A 20,739-nucleotide genomic window follows, 5' to 3' on the forward strand; every position below is an offset into this window, starting at 1 on the left:
CAGCGGGTTGTGGCTCAGAAGGGTAGGGGAAGGAAGAGGATGGCAGTAGTAACAGGGGACTCTATAACTAGGGGTCAGACAGGCGATTTTGTGGATGCAGGAAAGAAACACGGATGGTAGTTTGCCTCCCAGGTGCTAGGTTCCGGGATGTTTCTGATCATGTCCATGATATCCTGAAGTGGGAAGGAGAACAGCCGGATGTTGTTGTACATATTGGTACCAACGACATAGATAGGAAAAGGGAAGAGGTCCTGAAAACAGACTACAGGGAGTTAGAAAGGAAGTTAAGAAGCAGGACCACAAATGTAATAATCTTGGAATCACTGCCTGTGCCACGCGACAGTGAGTGTAGGAATAAAGTGAGGTGGAGGATAAATGCGTGGCTGAGGGATTGGAGCAGGGGGCAGGGATGCAGATTTCTGGATCATTGGGACCTCTGTTCAAAAAGGACAGGTTGCACTTGAATCCGAAGCGGACGAATATCCTGGTGGGGAGGTTTGCCAAAGCTATTGGGGAGAATTTAAACTAGAATTGCTGGGGGGTGGAAACCGAACTGAAGAGACGGAGGAAGAGGTAGTTGGCTCACAAATAGAGGAAGCTTGGAGACAGTGTGTGAGGGAGGATAGGCAGGTGACAGAGAAGGGATGCGTTAAGCCCAATGGTTTGAGATGTGTCTGTTTTAATTCAAGGAGTATTATGAACAAAGAGGATGAGCTTAGAGCATGGATCAGTACTTGGTGTTTTGATGTTGTGGCCATTACAGAGACTTGGATGGCTCAGGAGCAGGAATTTAGATATTTCCAGGCTTTAGATGTTTTAGAAAGGACAGGGAGGGAGGCAAAAGAGGTGGGGCGTGGCACTGTTGATCAGAGATAGTGTCATGGCCGCGGAAAAGGAGGAAGCCATGGAGGGATTGTCTACGGAGTCTCTGTGGGTGGAAGTTAGAAACAGGATGGGGACAATAACTTACTGGGTGCTTTTTTTAGACCACCCAATAGTAACAGAGACATCGAGGAGCAGACAGGGAGACAGATTCTGGAAAGGTGTAATAATAACAGGGTTGTCATGGTGGGAGATTTTAATTTCCCAAATATCGATTGGCATCTCCCTAGAGTGAGAGGTTTAGATGGGGTGGAGTTTGTTGGGTGTGTTCAGGAAGGTTTCCTGAGACAACATGCAGATAAGCCAACAAGAGGAGAGGCTGTACCCGATCCGGTATTGGGAAATGAATCTGGTCACGTGTCAGATCTCTCAGTGAGAAAGCATTTTGGAGATAGTGATCACAATTCTATCTCCTCTACCATAGCATTGGAGGGGGGTAGGAACAGACAAGTTAGGAAAGCGTTTACTTGGAGTAAGGGGAATTATGTGGCTATCAGACAGGAACTGGAAGCATAAACTGGGAACAGATATTCTCAGGGAAAGGTACGGAAGAAACGTAACAAATGTTCAGGTGATACTTGCATGGAGTTCTGCATAGGTACGTTCCAATGAGACAGGGAAAGGATGGTAGGGTACAGGAACCGTAGTGGACAAAGGCTGTTGTAAATCTAGTCAAGAAGAAAAGAAAAGCTTACAAAAGGTTAAAAAAACTAGGTAGTGATAGAGATCTATAAGATTATTAGGCTAGCAGGAAATTAGGAGAGCCAGAAGGGGCCATGAGAAGGCCTTGGCGGACAGGATTAAGGAAAACCCCAAGGAATTCTACAAGCATGTGAAGAGCAAGAGGATAAGACATGAGAGAATAGGACCAATCAAGTGTGACAGTGGAAAAGTGTGTATGGAACTAGAGGAAATAGCGGAGGTATTTAACGAATACTTTACTTTGCTTCAGTATTCACTATGGAAAAGGATCTTGGCGATTGTAGGGATGACTTGCAGTGGAATGAAAAGTTTGAGCTTGTAGATATTAAGAGAGAGGATGTGCAGGAGCTTTTGGAATCCATCAAATTGGATAAGTCACTGGTGCTGTACGAAATGTACCCCAGGCTACTGTGGGAGGCGAGTGAGGAGATTGTTGAGCCTCTAGCAATGATCTCTGCATCATCAATAAGGACAAGAGAGGTTCCAGAGGATTGGAGGATTGCAAATGTTGTTCCTTTATTCAAGAAAGGGAGTACAGATAGCCCAGAAAATTATAGACCAGTGAGTCTCACTTCAGTGGTCAGTAAGTTGATGGAGAAGATCCTGAGAGGCAGGATTTACGAACATTTGGAGAGGCATAATATGATTAGGAATAGTCAGCCGGGCTTTGTGAAAGGCAGGTCGTGCCTTATGAGCTGATTGAATTTTTTGAGGATGGGACTGAACACATTGAAGAAAGTAGCACAGTAGATATAGTGTATATGGATTTCAGCAAGGCATTTGATACGGTATCCCATGCAAGGCTTATTGAGAAAGTAAGGAGGCATGGGATCCAAGGGAACATTGCTTTGTGGATCCAGAACTGGTCTGCTCATGGAAGGCAAAGAGTGGTTGTAGATGGGTCATATTCTGCATGGAGGCTGGTAACCAGTGGTGTGCCACAGGAATCCATTCTGGGACCCTTACTCTCTGTGATTTTTATAAATGACCTGGATGAGGAAGTGGAGGGATGGCTTAGTAAATTTGCTGATGACACAAAAGTTGGGGGTGTTGTGGATAGTGTCGAGGGCTGTCAGAGGTTACTGCGGGATATCGATAGGATGTAAAACAGGGTGAGAAGTGGCAGATGGAGTTCAACCAAGGTAAGTGTGAGGTGGTTCATTTTGGTAGGTCAAATATGAAGGCAGAATATAGTATTAATGGTAAGTCTCTTGGTAGTGTTCAGGATCAGAGGGATCTTGGGGTCCGCGTCCATAGGACACTCAAAGCTGTTGCGCAGGTTGACTCTGTGGTTAAGAATACAGAGTATGGGCCTTTATCAACCGTGGGATTGAGCTTAGGAGCCGAGAGGTAATGTTGCAGTTATATAAGATCCTGGTCAGACCACACTTGGAGTACTGTGGCCATTTCTGGTCACCTCACTATAGGAAGGATGTGGGAACCATAGAAAGAGTGCAGAGGAGATTTACAAGGATGTTGCCTGGATTGGGGAGCATGCCTTATGAGAATAGGTTGAGTAAACTCAACTTTTTCTCCTTGGAACGACAGAGGATGAGAGATAACTGAAATAGAGGTGTATAAGATGATGAGAAGCATTGATTGTGTGGATAGTCAGAGACTTTTTCCCAGAGCTGAAATGGCTAGCACGAGAGGGCACAGTTTTAACGTACTTGGAAGTAGGTACAGAGATGTCAGGGGTCAGTTTTTTTTACGCAGAGAGTGGTGAGAGCATGGAATGGGCTGCCGGCGATGGTGGTGGAGGCGGATACGTAAGGGTCTTTTAAGAGACTCCTAGATAGGTACATGGAGTTTAGAAAAGAGGGCTATGGGTAACCCTAGGTAATTTCTAAAGTAAGGGCATGTTTGGCACAGCTTTGTGGGCCGAAGGGCCTGTATTGTGCTGTAGGTTTTCGGTGTTTCTATTACTGAATGGAGATCTGTAAACACTGGTGTATTGCAGGGATCAGTGCTGAGGCCTTTGTTATTTGTTCCTACATAATTGACTTGGATGAGAATTGCTGCAGTCTGATAAGTAAAGCAATACAAAGAATTTGGTAGAGTTGCAGATAGTGTGGAGGAATGTGAAAGGGTACTGGGAGCAATAGATCACTGGAAAATTGGGTGCAGCAATAGTAGATGAAATTTAATCGAGACAGGTGAAAGGTAATGCATTTTGGGGTCGTCAAATGCTGGTTGGACATGTAGAATAAATGGCAGGTACCTTAGAAGCATTGTTATACAAAGGGACCTTGAAGTACAAGTTGAAATCTCCTTGAAAATCAAAATTTTGCTAACACATTAGCGTTCATTAATATACAAAATAATTTCTGAGCCCTTAAATCAACAGCTACAGCAAAAAAAGCTAGAAAATGCTGAAAGAACTCAACTGGTCGATGTTCAAAGTACTTTTGTATCAAAATATATATATGTCACCATATACAAACTTGAGATTCATTTTCTTGTGGGCATATTCAATAAATCCAATAACCATAATAGAATCACCGAAAGACCGCACCCGCAGGGCAGACAACCAGTATGAAAAAGACAACAAACTGCAAATACAAAAATAAAGAAAACAGAAGAAATTATTTACCTATCAGACAGTCTGTCTCTCTATCTGTCTGTCTACCTATCAATCTATCACATGACACAAAAAGACATTGAAATTGAGTCCAGAGGTTGTTGTAACATTTCAACAATGGAGCAAGTGAAGCTGAGTGACGTTAATCCCTCTGGTTCAGGAGCCCGATGGTTCAGGGGTAATAACTTTTTCTGAACCTGCTGGTGTGAGTCCTGAGGTTCTGGCATCTTCTTCCTGATGGCAGCAGTGAAAAGAGAGCGTGATCTGGGTGGTGAGGTGTTCCCGATGATGGATGCTGCTTTCCTACGACAATGCTCCATGTAGATGTGCTCAACGGTGGAGAGGGCTTTACCTATGATGGACTGGGCCGTATCCACTACAATTTGTAGGATTTCCTGTTCAAGGACATTGGTGTTTCCATACTGTGATGCAATACATTCTCCACCACTCATCTATTAAAGCTTGATCTACTGAATCTTCACAAACTTCTAAGGAAGTAGGGCAGCGGCTGTTCTTCTGTTCCAGTGGCATTTACAGTATGTGCTGGACGTGGAACAGGTCCTTTGAAATGGTATCGTCAAGGAACTTAAAGGTGCTGACCCTCTCGACGTCTGATCCCCCATTGAGCACTGCGCCATGAACATCCAGTTTCCTCCTGAAGTCAATAATCAGCTCCTTGGTCTTGCTGATATTGAGTGGGAGGTTGTTGTTGTGGCATCTTTCACCCAGATGCGGCCAGTGAATCAAAGACGGCGTAATCAGCGAATTCAAATATGGCATCGGAGCTGTGCTTAGCCACAGAGTCAAAAGCTTAAAGCGAGTAGAGCAGAGGGTTAAGCTCATGGAGGAGATGTTGTTGGCAATCCAAACTGACTGGAGTCTGCAAGTGAGGAAATCGAGGATCCAGTTGCACAAAGGAGTATTGAGGCCAAGGTCTTGAAGCTTATTGATTAGTTTTGAGGGGTGATAGTATTGAATGCTGCAGTCGATGAAGAGAATCCTGATGTATGTATCTTTGCTGCCCAAATGTTCCAGGGTTGAGTGAAGAGCCAATGAAAAGGTGTTGGCCAGAAAGAACTACAGTCTACAGATTATTGAATTCAAATGACAGTGGAAGCAGACAGACCAATTGCTTTGTTCTTGCCATGAGGGAGGAGACGGAGGCTGCCATTTTATGAAGGCACTCTGTTCTCCATTTTGAGTTAGTTGCTTAGCTTGCTCAGTGTTTTAAAGTCAACACAATGATGCCTCAGGTAATCTGCTGAACTAGGGATCATTTCCAAATAAGATGTTATTTTGGAGGTGTTCTTTGGTTGGATATAACATGCAGGTTTGTGAATGTTAGTGTCTGTGTCTGCTCTGTGTGATTCAAGCTGGTGTCTCATTGAGAACAAAGAGCCCTAAATTATCGATTGTCACTTGCCGGGAAGAGGGTAATAAATTGATGCTGGTCTGGAACAGAGCCAATAACAAGGTGTTAAAAGTCAGACACATGACCTGTAGTCAATGACACTGGAATGCAATATTTGAATTGGTAAGAAATGACTATAAAAGTAGATACTTCAAGTGTGCTGGCGTCAGTAACTCTGAATTGATGTTATTACTTACATCCTTCATAGGATGTAGACATCTTTACGATACGTCTCTATCTAAATGTGCAATTTATGTTACTTGTAGTAAATAGTATGTACAACAGGACAGTCAATATAACATAGAAATACAGTTGTGTCAGATGAAATAACCAGTCTGATGGCCTGGTGGATGAAGCCTGTTGGTCCTGGCTTTTCTGCTGCGATACTGTTTCCTGGATGGTAGCAGAAGGAACAGTTTGTGGCTGGGGTGACTCAGGTCCCCAATGTCCTTTGGGCCCTTTTTACACACCTGTCTTTGTAAATGTTCTGAATAGTGGTAAGTTCACATCTACAGTTGGGTTGTCCGCATCACTCTCTGCAGAGTCCTGCGATCGAGGGAAGTACAGTTCACATACCAGGCAGTGATGCAGCCAGTCAGCATGCTCTCAATTGTGCCCCTGTAGAAAGTTCTTAGTGTTTGGGGGCCCACTCCAAACTTCTTCAACCATTTGAGGTGAAAGAGGCGCAAGAGCACGTGAAATCCTCAGTGATTTATATGCCGAGGAACTTAAAGCTGTTCACCCTCTCAACCCCAGATCTATTGATGTCAATAGCCTGTCTCCATTCCTCCTGTAATCCACAACCAGCTCCTTTGTTTTTGCGACATTGAGGAAGAAGTTGTTTTCTTGACACCAATGTGTCAGCATGATGACTTCTTCTTTGTCGGCTGCCTCGTTATTATTTGAGATGAAAGGACAACTATTGCCGATGTAAATGGTATTATATTTTCTGTTCTTTGACTGTTCAGGGAAGGTCGGGAGGTGTGCACATACGTATTCAGTTGTGAAGTTCACTTGTTCTTCCACTGAGACAATAAAGATACTGTTGGTGGATACAGATCAACACATACAAAAGCTGGATGAACTCAGCAGGTCGAGCAGCATCCATTGAAACGAGCAGTCAACGTTTCGGGCCAAGACCCTTCGTCAGGATTCTCTTTGTGTCCCCGTGATCATTATTACAAGGGGTAGAATTCTCGTAACAGAATTGGCATCCCGGTTGGGGACTCGAGAATCAATCTCTCCATCTGCGGGAGCCTCAAGCTGGACCGCTTGGGTGAGACACAGAGAGATCTGGGACTGCGTAGTTTGCTAGAACTGACCCAGGATGAAGAATTCAGGAAATTCTGCAAGTCCGGAGGACTTGGATTGTTTTGATTGGAGGGGATTCCCCAGAAGTACGTATTGGGAAAATGACCACAACATGGGAGAGTATGATGGACACAGCAGTGGTGAAGGCAGCTAAGGTCTTTTTAAAATTGTCAAGGGGAAATTGTCAGACAAGGAATTAGCAGCCACTGAAACCAGAAGCAGCGGCCTACTTTGTGGTGGATTTAAAAGGATATCAGCAAAAAGCAGATGCTCAGCAAGATAGATTACCAAACAAAATGCCAGAATATCAACAAGAAACTAAGGTAGATGAGGATAGATTAAAGTAGGAGGCAGAAATTCTTAAGGGAAAAGTTATCGATTTGCAGGGATAGAGAAGAAGGGATCTGGTATATATGAACCAATTCCAGCTGACGTGTGAGAAATTATTTAGAGAAAAGATGGAGGACTTAAAGAAACAGTGCAGTGATTTAAAAGCAGCTATAAATGTGATACAGAAATCAGATTCTGAAGAGAAGACAGACTACTGATCATACAAAGTGTTTAAAGCAGATACAAAAGCTGTGGGACCAACTTGCTGCACAGAGAGGAATAATATGTGCTTTTGGATCTGAAAGGGGGGAGCAGGATGAACATGCAGATATGGTTTGACAAGATTTAGCAGATAAGGAGACCAGATATAGGATGTCCATCCTAGGACAATCTGAAAGGGCCTGTGCTACTGACAATCAGAGCTGGGGCAGGAATTCAAAACCAGAATATAATGTACACTACACCATTTGGGATACAGCAGTTAAGAGATATTGTTCAGGACACAAACAAGAGCAAATCTGCAGATGCTGGAAATCCAAGCCACACACATAAAATGCTGGAGGAACTCAGTAAACCGAGCAGCATCATTGGAAAAAACCGTACAGTCAATGTTTCAGGCCAAGAATCTTCGGCAGGATTTGAGAAAAAAAATGATGAAGAGTGGATTTAATAGGTGGGGGAGGGGAGAGAGAAACACAAGGTGATAGGTGCAAAGTGAGGCCACACTCAGGTTGGAGGAACAACACTTTATATTCCGTCTGGGTAGCCTCCAGCCTGATGGCATGAACATTGACTTTTCAAACTTTCAGTAATGCCCCGCCCACCTTCAGCATTTCCCATCTCCTTTTCCTTCTCCTACCAGAGGGAGGTGATGGGCAGGGAAGAGATGTGGCCTTATTGCAACAGCAAAAGAGGCTATGGATGGACATATCGGAATGGGAATGGGAAGAGGAATTAAAATGGGTGGCCACTGGGAGATCTCACTTCTTCTGGAGCCTAGGTGTTCGGCAAAATGGTCTCCCAGTCTACATTGGGTCTCACCGATACACAGGAGGCCACACCGGGAGCATCGGACACAGTATATGACTCCAACAGACTTACAGGTGAAGTGTCGCCTTACTTGGAAGGACTGTTTGGGGTCATGAATGGTAGTGATGAAGGAGGTGTAGGGACAGGGGCAGCAGTTGTTCCGCTTGCAAGGGTAAGTGCCAGGAGGGAGATCAGTGGGGAGGGATGAACGGACAAGGGATTCGCGTAGGGAGCAAACCCTGTGGAAAGCAGAAAGTGCGTGTGTTGGGGGGAGGACATGTCTGGTGGTGGGATCCTGTTGGAGGTGGCAGAAGTTCCGGAGAATTATGTGCTGGACGTGGAGGCTGGAGGGGTAGTAGGTGAGGACAAGAGGAACCCTATCCCTGGTAGAGTGGCAGGAGGTTGGGGTAAGAGCAGGCGTGCGTGATTTGCTTAGGGTATCGGGATATATATGTGCCCGGGCGTGATACTAGGGAACAGTTTCAAACAATTAGTTGCCAGAGAGCAATGCATGGACCAACAAAGAAGACATTATAGTGTGCTTTGCATCCGAACACACACTCCACTTTGCCAGAAAAGCAGCAACACACCAGGGGAACAGATGAGGAGTTAAAGAATGCGATTATGGGTAATAACAATGGGGACGCAATAGATGAGTTAGGTAAATGTTACCAGAGGAAAGGACAACACACCGTCTGCAGAAGGTGTTCCAAGGGCGTATGGATAAACATTAGATTGCAATCACTAACAGTCAGAACCCACAAATAGATAGTTGGTGTCTCATAGCACCGACGGATTGAAATAAAATGTTAGAACTGTTTGATCCCAGTGTCCATACACATACTGAGGCATGGGTACTTAGGGAAATGATCATAGCATGGGAAAATAAATTACGGGAGCTCGATTTTAACTTTAGGAATACCCCAGAGGCAGCTGAAGTGTTTTCGCTTCGAGAAAATGCATGAGATATCGTGTGGGGAGATGCAGGTCAGGAGAGAAGCCAGCAGAGAGATTTTATAAGGGAAATAGCACAGCGCTGGAAAGCACCTTGGCCCTAAGCTATGATCACATGGGTCATTATGTTTGGAATTGTACACAGGACAGCTCATGTAATTTAAATCGAAACAAAAATCAGAGACTGGGGTTACATTGGGTCAGAATATAATCTGGTTAACGTGGGGATTTCATGCTTTAAACTTGTTGAATGTTGTTTACTTGTGCACGATGAATAGCATCTGCAGATTTTCTCTTGTTTGTGAATAACTTCCAATATTTCTTTATTTTAAAGGTTTAGAGCAACATGTTTCCTCAATGTTAACGGATTGTTACTGAATATTTTGGTAACGGTTTAACCCTTAAGAACAAGAGATTTTCTGGAATGGTTTAAAGTGTGAATGGTTTGTATGTTTTTTAATGTGTAAAATCTGGCCATGTGTGAGTGAGTGAGAGAGTGACTGAGAGAGAGTGAGTGAGGGAGTGACTGAGAGAGAATGAGTGAGGGAGTGACAGAGAGAATGCGTGTGAGGGGGTGACTGAGAGAGAGTGAGTGTGAGAGAGTGGGTGAGAGAGAGTGAGAGTGAGAGAGTGAGTGAGAGTGTGTAAGAGAGAGAGAGAGAGAGAGAGAGAGGGAGAGAGAGAGAGAGAGCGCAAGAGCGAAGAGCGGGAGAGGGAGCTGTTTTAAGAGACTGTGCCCTAAGTGATTGCATTAATGTGTTGATGTGAATGTGTTGGGGCCCCCACCAAGCAGGTTTATTTTGCTCCTTGGTTCTTTGGAAAATGCGAAAAAGTTTTTCGTGGCGTGAATTAAGTGTTTTGTTGTTACTTGTGGAAGGTTCTTAAAGAAGAGCAGTGCAAACATGGATTTTTGTGTTTTGTTTTGTTTGTGTTTTTGGTTCAAGTTTCTTTGATTTCCATGGAATTGATTTTGCAGGATCCCAGATTCCACACTGGCGGAATTTTGACGGAATATGACGGAAATTTGTGCATCTTCATTCTGGATATGAGACACTCACGTTCCAAAGGGAAATGGCATTCAGGGAAATTGCTAATTGGGGGACAGTTAAATTTGGAACTTGAATTTGACATTTTGTGAAGATTGGAACATGAGTTATTAACTTCAAACTTTCTGCATAATCACTCAAAGAGTTGAACTGCACATGCATGTAACGAGAGCTGTATAACTCATCTCCTTCTACCTTAGGCTCAAACTTATCAATCACCCCCGCTGTGGACCACTTCTACAAAGAAGGGATCCATATGCTCCACAACTGCTGGACTAAGTGTGTAAATGTAGGAAGGAACTATATTGAAAAATAAGTGTGCTAGGTTTTCTAAAATTGACTCCTTCTACCTTAGACCACGAACTTATCAATCACCCCTCGTACATTCTGATAGTATGTATATTTGTAATAGCCTTACTGAACATTTGCCTCTTTGGGAAATAAGAGGGTTTATTTCAGTTGATGGAAAACCCCTCCCATCTGCTACTCTGCTGCAGTATATATTTAAAGAAGCAAAGGGGATAGAATACAAAGTCATAAAGGTAAAAGTCCAGTCTAAATTAGCCCCTGAGGGGAATAAGGAATCTGATGAGTTAGTGAAGCAGGGTAGGCAGGAATGGCAGCCACAGATTGGGAGATGGGAAGGCAGAAGGAACAACAAATTAAGATATGCATTTAACAGAGGATACAGAATTAAAAGGAAATGTAAAGAAAGGAGCTCTCTGACATACCAGACCAGAGGAGGGACCTTGGACAAGTTTGCAGATAGATTATGTTGACAGAAGGCTACAAATAAATTCTTGTAGTAGTAGGTACTTTCACTGTGGGTGGAAGCTTTACCGTTTAGGACAAACATGGCCAAAACCACAGCAGAAGTCTTATTGGGAAGGGTCTTCACTCACTGGGGATAACCTCCGAGTATGGAATCAGATCACAGCACACAGTGCACAGCCCTGATACTGCAAGATGCCATGGTCCTTTTCGGGATCAAGCAGAGATTTCATACACTCTATGGACCATGGTGGAATTGTGGAAAGCAAAACCAAGCATTTAAAAAAAATGACGGCCAAAGTTGTACAACCACATGGAACAACAGGGCAAGTAGTTTTGCCTGATGTACTGATGATAACAGGGAATACACCCTTTATAAACATGACCAGAAGAGACATGAGAGGGTTGGAGTTGTCAGGATTAGACTTGTCAGAACCTGAATTACATGGAATTGTGATAGAAAAGTGAGGACAATAATTAGTAGAGAATAGTGAAAGAGGCCAATTTTGTGGCAGCCTATCAACTAAGAAAGAAGAGGCAAAAGAGTAAAGCCTACTTTGTCTCAGAAGTGGACCCATAGAATTAAGTCCAGGAGAATGTGATGATTGGAATACATTAGCACACCTCATTTTTAAATCCAAGGTTTGCAGGGCCCTCTGAAATTATAGACAAAGCAAGTCCATCAGTACACAGGGTACTGACTTCTCCAGATAAAAGGGGATGGTATCACATCACCCAGTTGAAATTGGTGGGGGAGAAACAGGAATGTTATCGAATTGGCATGTAACATTGATGAACAATTTTGGAGACTTGACAATTGATGCACTTGGTAGATTTGGGGTTGGAACAGCTGTTCGAAGTACAAACATTTGTAGATGGTGGCCAAGGAGAAGTTGTTCCATTCTCTCAGTCTGAGAGTCAGGGTAGTTTGTCAAGAAAATAAAGAAAAAAAATGTTGGTTCCTGCCTCCCCGATCCTGAAATGAAACTGGGTGAGGAAAAGGGAAAAAAAGATGGATGGCTTGAGTCCAAAGACATTGGGAGCCTGGATAGGATGGACTAGAAAATAAATAAAAGAGATGGACTTAAAATGGCTTACGTTTGAAACTTAAAACTGGAAATAAGAGCAGCAATTACACTAGTGTTTTACAGGTTTGATTCAATATGATCCAAATAATGTAAATTTGACCACCTGCAACTTCAAGTAGCTGGAACTACACCTGTGTCTAAATGTAGTGAGACCCAGCATAACACAAATGGAGTAGGATCAGTTTTAGAAGATACAGGGAATTTGTCACTTTAGTACCAGGCATGTGCAGGTAATTTTTAATCTAACTGAAATGATGGTGCTTGAATGGTGCTCGTCCTCAATGGGACAGGTATTTACTCATTTTCTTGGGTGACAACTAAGCAGGACTGAGTTTAAGTCAGTCAAAAATAGAGAAAGGGGACCATTGGAATTAGTGGAAGTATGTTATGCAAAGCTTGCAATGGTCAATACCTTAGATACAGCAGAGTTAGGAAACCTTCAGCAGAAAATGTGGGATGTTATTGGAGAAAATTATCGGAATCAGATGCAGACTAATCAAATTGGTTGGAGTGCATCACAGGCAACTCTGAACTGAATTAAATTTCTGAAGCCCCTTCAAGATATCATGAATTTGATAATTGACTACATGGATCTCATATCTACAGGAATGCATAAAGCTGTGATCTGTGCTATATACACCAATTGGTTGCTCAGCATGATTGGCACTAATTTATTACAACTCGATGCACATCAAGTACCAAATTGGGTATCAGATGAGCAACTATCGCAAGGGTTTGGGGAAAAGTGCCCTTGAGTCATATCAGAAGCCTTACATTATCCAAAGGGAGTACTGGGTACCTGTGATGATGGTAAAGGAAGGTTTTATGTCAATGTAGCATTCCATATTCCCTGACACGGAAATACTTCAATCTACTCTTTGAAAAGAGTTCACAATGTGGATAAATATCATGAGAAGACCTGGATATTCTTAAGTAACCCAGTAACACATACTATTGTTATGGATGGTATCGGGCAGGGATAGATTTATCAAGAGGGGAAAACCACAGGGCCGTCGAGAGGAGATGAAAAAACAGAAGCTTCTGGATTGTGGTTTTAGTACTTACGGGAATTTTTTAAACTGTAAATTCTGCCTGTAAATAATGAGCTTTTCTTACAATATGCATTGGTGGGACAGACATGTATAGTAACAGCAAAAAGGAGTTAGAACTAGTGTCCCTGGAAAGTCATAATGCTGCACTTCAGATCTGATTATTGGAGGATGATCTTTGCCTCAGCCAGCAGGAGACAGAGTAATGAAGGAAAACTTCACAATCCAAGGCACTGATATGGATCAATACTTGTGGGAGTATTTTGTTACTGATTGCTTCTGATTTCTCATTTGAATGTAGACTGGTCATGGAGGAGGTAAAGGAGATCACTCATCAATGGGCTAGACAAACAAAATGTATAAAGACACACTGTGACTTACTGATGAAGCAAATGACATATTGCATGAGACAGACTCTTGGGTTAAGTTTTGGAATTGGGGATCAGAAGTTCATATACGTCCATGGGTGAGGATAGTATCGTATGCTGTTGTGATATTAATTTTATGTACGCTGATAATTCTATTGTTTACTCTGTATCACCTTTAGAAAGTGAAAGGCTGAAGTTGTGCAAAAGGAATAGGGTGATGGTTTTGTAGTAGAGGACAATTGCCTGTAGACAGAGTGTATGAATTCAGTAAGTAAATGGTACCTTTACTTATGTATAAGTGTTGCACACCTGCTGGGGATTCATGGCAGTCCTATGTGTAGTCGATAGAATAGAGAAGGATAGTGATCCTAAGATTAATACCTTTGATCAAGAGGAGGGAGATGGTGGCCAGAAAGAACTCCAGTCTACAAATCAGTGAATTCGAATGAATCAAGGACAGTGGAAACAAACAGACCAATTGCCTTTGTCCTTGCTATGAGGCAGGAGATGAAGGATGCCATTTTATGAAGACACTCTGTTCTCCATTTCGATTTAAAGTCTCTTAGCTTGCTCAGTGTTTTAAAGTCGACACAATGGTGCCTCAGGTAATCTGCTGAACTAGGAATCATTTCCAAATATGAAGTTATTTCTGAGGTGTTCTTTGGTTGGATATAACATGCAGGTTTGTGAATGATACTGTCTGTGTCTGGTCTGTGTGATTCAAGCTGGTGGCTGATTGAGATCAAAGAGCCATAAATTACTGATTGTCACTTGCTGGAAAGAGCATAGGAAATGGAGGCTGGCCTGGAGCAGAGCCAATAGCAAGGTGTTAAAGGTCAGACACATGACCTACAGCTAATGACACTGGAACACAATATTTGAATTGGTAAGAAATTAATATAAAAGTAGATGCTTCAAGTGTACTGGCGGCGGTAACTCTGTAGAAGGACAACTATCACAGAAATGAGATGCCCCACGGACACATGGAGCTTTGAAACATGACTATAATGAACATATGGCCAGCAGTAGAAACCCCGTTTTAACTGGTATTACATTTCTGTTCATGGACTGTTCATGGAAGGTCAGGACAACTTAGTAGGTGTGCACACAGGTATTGGTTCACATGTCTTCCACTGAGACAATAAAGGTACTTGTTGGTAAAAGGTACTATGTCTCCCCTCTTGCTGTGAAATGGGGACACCTCTTTTTCCCTTATTAGGGGGAAAGAGAGAGAGAGATCCTGTGGTATGTCAAATTACCGGGTGAACAAGTAGTCTTTGGGACACTGCAGTTTTTGAATTGGTAGGAAATGAATACGAGGGGTGATTGATAAGTTTGTGGCCTAAGGTAGAAGGAGATGAGTTATTAATTTCAAACTTTCTGCATTTTCACTCAAAGAGTTGAACTGCACGTGCATGTAACGAGAGCTGTATAACTCATCTCCTTCTACCATAGGCCACAAACTTATCAATCACCCCTGCTGTACACCACTTGGAGGTCCACGACGTTCTCATTACATGCATGTGCAGGTCAACTCTTTGAGTGATAACGCAGAAAGTTTGAAGTTAATAACTCATCTCCTTCTACGTTAGGCCACAAACTTATCAATCACCCCTGATGTGGACCACTTCTACAAAGAAGGGATCTGTATGCTCCACGACCGCTGGACTAAGTGTGTGCATATAGGAATGGACTATGTTGAAAAATAAATGCGCTAGGTTTTCTAAAATTGACTCCTTCAACCTTAGGCCACGAACTTATTAATCACCCCTCGCATAAAAGCAGATGCCTCAAGTGTATTTTCTCTTCCAGTTACTCTTTTTGCTTAATATAATTATAAAATCTCTTTAGAATTTCCTTTCTCTGCCAAAGTTATCTAATGCCCCTTTATCCAAACCCTCCTGATATCCTTATTGAGTACACTGCTGCAGCCCTTCGAGCCCTTCAGGATTCACTTTCTCCCAACTTCCTGCACCTGACCCATGCTTCCTTCCTTTTCCTGCCCATTGTCATCAAAGGTTCCCTACTCCTATCAGCCTTGCCCTTCACTCTAACAGGTCTACTGACCTTGACCTCTCTCCACTTCATCACTATATTCTCCCATTTGCCTTTGTTCCCATCGCCTGTAAACAACCTACTGCAATCGACCTTTGCAAGCTCCTGTCTCATACCATCAACTTTGCCTTGTCCCAGTTCACAAACTTGAACAAGTTCTTTAAACAAATATGTTAAAATTAATAAAACATTGGTCACTACTCCCAAAGTATTGGGCCGCACTATTGCTGAAGAGGAGGTCAGGCTTTGCACTCTCCTTAGCAGGACCTCTCTATATTGCCCAAGGAAACTTTTGTGAATTTACTGAACAAATTCCACCCTTCGCAGTATAGAAATCACAACTTATGTTAGGAAAGTTAAAAATCCACTAAAATGACAACCCTATTATTCTTTCAACTCTGAACTATATCCCTGAATATTTGTTGTTCTAATTACCCCTGCATATTTTTTTGTTTAAATTTTTAGCAATACCATTCTGCTAGAGTTCCTATCTATTTGCTCTTTCTGAGTGCTAACCTTTCTATGCGTTCAGACTCCCAGACCCATCTATGTCAAACTCCTCATCATGTAGATGATGTGCTTCACTTTTCTTTGTACTATGCAGGCACATTTTTTAGGATAAGGAGCAGTCAGTAATGGCTAAAATCAGAGGGAATGGTTTGGAATTCAGAGTCATGGCATTTTCCAGGCTGAGATGGTGAAGCTGGGCCCTAGGAAATGAAAGGAAATTGAATGAAAGGGGTGGCTTCAAGAGAAAGCCTAGCTGAGCCCAGCTTCTATGTTCCAGGATCTGATTTTGTCAAGGTAACGACCACTCACCCCAGTGTTTGTGAACCGGCCCCTCTCTGCATTGTTCTTGCTGACTTTTCCCATTGGTTTCCTCTGCTGCGTTGGCGCCTTGCCGAAGAAGATGTAGTTGACGAAGGCATACTCCAGTAAGGCCAGAAAGACAAACACAAAGCAGCCCATCAGGTAAATGTCAATGGCCTTGACGTATGGGATCTTGGGGAGGGTCTCCCGGAGGTGGGTGTTGATTGTGGTCATTGTCAGGACAGTTGTGACTCCTGTAATGCAAACAGTGAGGGAACTATAATAAGCTCCTTGGGCAAGGAGGGACAATGCCTCAAACACTTTGTACTTATTTTACACTTCTCTTCATCTCAGCACTTTCCAAAATACTGGCAGCTATTTCGTTTGAAGAACAATCACTGTTTTAATTGAGGTCAGCTGGAGTTCCAGTGGTGACCTTTCAAATGCTGAATTACGTATCATACGGCACAGAAACTGGCCCTTTGGCCCATCCAGTCCATACCAATATTTACACTAACCTTGTTTTCTTTAATTCCATATTCTCATCAAGTATATGTGAATTCTTCCATTCGCCCACACCCCAGGGGGCAATTTACAGCAGCTACGAAACTCACCAAACCCACGTCTTTGGGATGTGGGAAGAAACCAAAGCACCCGGCGAAACTCACGCCATCAAAGGGAGAACGTGCAAACTCTACACGGACAGGACTGTAAATTAAAGTTCACAGTGAACATTATGGGACGTGTCCAGGCTGTGAAGCTTGGGCAGGAAGACCACTAGACCATAATATATAGGAGCAGAATTAGGCCATTTGGCCCATCGAGTCTGCTCTGCCATTTCATCATGGCTGATCCATTTCTCTCTCCGCCCCAATCTCCTAACTTCTCCCATATCCCTTCATGCCTTGACTAAACAAGAACCTATCAACCTCTGACTTAAATATTCCTAATGACCTCCACAGCCACCTATGGTAATGAATTCCACAGATTCTCTACTCTCTGGCTAAAGAAATTCCTTCTTATTGCCATTCTAAATGGCTGTCCATCTATTCTGAGGCTGTGTCCTCCCCCAGCACAGGAAATATCCTGTCCAAATCTACTCTGTTGAGGCCTTTCAAGATTCGGTAGGTTTCAATGAGATACCCCTTCATTCTTCTGAGTTCTTCTGAGTTCCTCTGAGTACAGGCCCAGAGCCATCAAACACTCCTCCTACGATAAGTGTTTCAAGCCTGGAATCATTTTTGTGAACTTCCTTTGAACCTACTCCAGGATCAGCACATAATTTCTTAAATAAGAAGCCCAAAACTCCAATGAGGCCTCAATGAGTTATAAAGCCTTAATATTTCATGCTTGCTTTTATATTTTAATCCACTTGAAATGAATGCTAACATTGCATTTGCCTTTCTCACTACTGACTCAACTTGCAAATTAACCTTTAGGGAATCCTGCACGAGGCCTTCCTAGTCCCTTTTCTCCTCAGACTTTTTTTTCAAATTTTCTCTCCAGTTAGAAAGTAGTCTACATTTTTATTTCTTCTACCAAAGTGCATGACCATACACTTCCCGACACTGTATTCCATCTGCCACTTCTTTGCCCATTCTCATAATCTGTTTAAGTCCATCTGTAGCCTCTCTGCTTCTTCAACACTACCTGCCCCTCCACTGATCTGCATATCATCGGCAACCTTTGTCACAAAGGTATCAATTCCATCATCCACATCATTGACACATAACGTAAAAAGAAAGGGTCCTAACATAGCCCCACTGAGGAAGACCGCTAGTCACTGGCAGCCAACCAGAAATGACACCATTTATTCCCATGTTTTACCTCCTGCCAATCAGCCAGCACTCTATCCATGCTACAGTCTCCCCTGTAATGTCATGGGCTCTTAACTTGTTAAGCAGCCTCATGTGTGGCACCTTGTTAAAAGTCTTCTGAAAATCCAAGTACACAACATCCACCAATTCTCCTTTGTCTATCCTGTTTATTATTTCTTCAAAGAATTCCAAGATATTTATCAGGCCAGATTTTCCCTGAAGGAAGCCATGTTGACTGTGGCCTATTTTACCATGTGCCTCCAAGTATCCCAAAACCACATCCTTAGCAATCGACTCCAACCACTGAGGTCAGACTAACTGGCCGATAATTTCCTTTCTTCTGCTCGTCTCCCTTCTTGAGGAGTGGAGTGACATTTGCAGTTTTCCAGTCTTCCAGAACCATTCCAGAATCCAGTAATATTTGTAATATCATTACGAATGCCTCAATGATCTTTTCAGCCGGCTCTTTCCGAAGACTGGGTGACGACCATCTGGTCCAGGTGACTTATCTACCTTCAGACCTTTCAGCTCATCAAGCACCTTCTCCCTGGTAATAGCAACTTCATGTACTTCTGCCCTCAACACTCTCGATCTTCTGGCACACTGCTAGTGTCTTCCATTGTGAGAAATGATGCAAAATACTTATTCAGTTTGTCCACCATTTCTTTGACCCCCATTACGACCTCTCTAGCATCATTTTCCAGCAGTCTGATATCTACTCTCACCTGTTTTTTACACTTCGTGTATCTAACAAAACTTTTGGTATCCTCTTTTATATTATTGGCTAGCTTACCTTTGTATTACACCTTTTCCTTCTTTATGATTTTTTAGTTGCCTTCTGTTGGTTTTTAAAAAGCTTTCCAATCCTCTAATTCCCATTAATTTTAGCTCCATTATATGCCCTCTCTTTGGCTTTTATGTTGGCTTTGACTTCTCTTGTCAGCCACAATTATATCATCCTACCTTCAGAATACGCCTTTTTCTTTGAGATGTATTTATCCTGTACCTTCCGATTTGCTCCCAGAGACTCCAGCCATTTCTGCTCTGTCGTCATCCCTGCTAGTGTCCCCTTCCAATCAACTTCGGCCAGGTTCCCTCTCATGCCTCTGTAATTCCCTTTACTCTGCTGTAATACTGATACTTCTGACTTCATCTTCTCCTTCTCAAGTTTTAGGGTGGATTTGTCATATTATGATCACTTCCCCTAAGGGTGCTTTTACCTTAAGCTCTCTAATCAATTCCGGTTCCTTGCACAACACCCAATCCAGAACAGCTGCTTCCCTAGTGGGTTCTACCATAAGCTGCTCTAAAAAGCCATCATGTGGGCATTCTACAAATTCCCCTTCTTGGGATCCAGCACCAACCTGATTTTCCCAATCCACCTGCATATTACTGGATGCAACCAGGAAAGACTTCCAACTTCAGTGAGCCTGCTTGAGACGAGGTTGGCAGAATTTTAATTGGCTCATTCTGCTTCAGGGCACTTACCCAGGGCTACTCGTGCAGCAGAGGCGTCATAATTAATCCAGAAGGAGACCCAGGAGAGGATGGTGATGAGGATCGATGGCATGTACGTCTGCAGAATGAAGTATCCAATGTTTCTCTTGATCCGAAAACTGAGTGATAACCGAGGATAGGATCCTGGAAGGGAAAGCACAACGTGAGCATGCTGCTATACACAGAGAAACAGCATCAGATCTGGTCCTGTTACACTCCGGCACCTTGAGTAATGTGGCTTAGATACTGATTAGACCTGATAGAAGCATACCAGGGACAGCATAGGGCAGACACAGCTCCATGGTGTGGTCTCAGGACAGGGATAGCAATGGCTAGGACAAACACAAAAACAGTCAGACACACACACAGTTCATAAATGAAAGACAGACAGAGCAACAACAGACAGTTGGGGAGGTAGAAGAGGCTGGAAGATCGTGGTGGAAAGATTCCACCTCTGGACTTCGGGTACAGCACTTTTTCCCAGCTGAACACAAAGAAACACTTCAATTATATGGGCTACATCAACTGGAGTTGGCTGTGTTAAGAATACTCAGTATCTGACCTCATACTTTGTTAAGACTGAGGCGATCTTCCTGTAAACATGGGGCAATGTGTCCTGCAGCCGAAGGTTAACTGTGAAAACTGTATGATATCAAAGCAGGGATTACCAACCACGTCCTTTTGCTTTCTATTTCTCAGCCACTGGGGAGAGAAAGAATGATTGTTTCAGATGGTTGGTGAGGTGACAATCATTGAGCTGCTTGCGTGTGGCATCTGTACTCATCCAGGCAAGTGGAGGTTATGTCTTGTAGATGGTGAAAAGGCTTTAGGCTCTCAGGAGGCAAGGCTGTATGACACCCAGACTCTGGCCTGCTCTTTAGCCACACTATATACATGGCTATTTCAACTGAGTTAACGCCGACCCTGTAAGGTCCCTGGTTTCACACGGAGAAGGCCACTGAAGGTCAAAGGTAGGTGGGCTAGACTTTTGTAGCACAACTGGTTGATGGTAGGTTTGCCTAGCCGGACCTACATGTG

At 43.1% G+C, this 20,739-nt stretch overlaps 1 protein-coding gene across 2 annotated transcripts in view; it reads right to left on the reverse strand.

Moving 5' to 3' along the window:
* gabrb4 (gamma-aminobutyric acid type A receptor subunit beta4) overlaps positions 1 to 20,739 on the reverse strand; it is a 169,227-nt gene that overhangs the window by 14,111 nt on the left and 134,377 nt on the right. For both annotated transcript variants that reach the window (XM_073058481.1, XM_073058482.1), the window contains exons 7-8: positions 19,693 to 19,845; positions 16,397 to 16,641 (exon numbers count right to left, since the gene is read on the reverse strand). In XM_073058481.1, coding sequence (XP_072914582.1) covers positions 16,397 to 16,641; positions 19,693 to 19,845 — 398 coding nt within the window. The remainder of the gene's footprint in view (positions 1 to 16,396; positions 16,642 to 19,692; positions 19,846 to 20,739) is intronic.

Source organism: Hemitrygon akajei, chromosome 10 (genome assembly GCF_048418815.1).
Source record: "Hemitrygon akajei chromosome 10, sHemAka1.3, whole genome shotgun sequence".
Classification (NCBI taxonomy): domain Eukaryota; kingdom Metazoa; phylum Chordata; class Chondrichthyes; order Myliobatiformes; family Dasyatidae; genus Hemitrygon; species Hemitrygon akajei.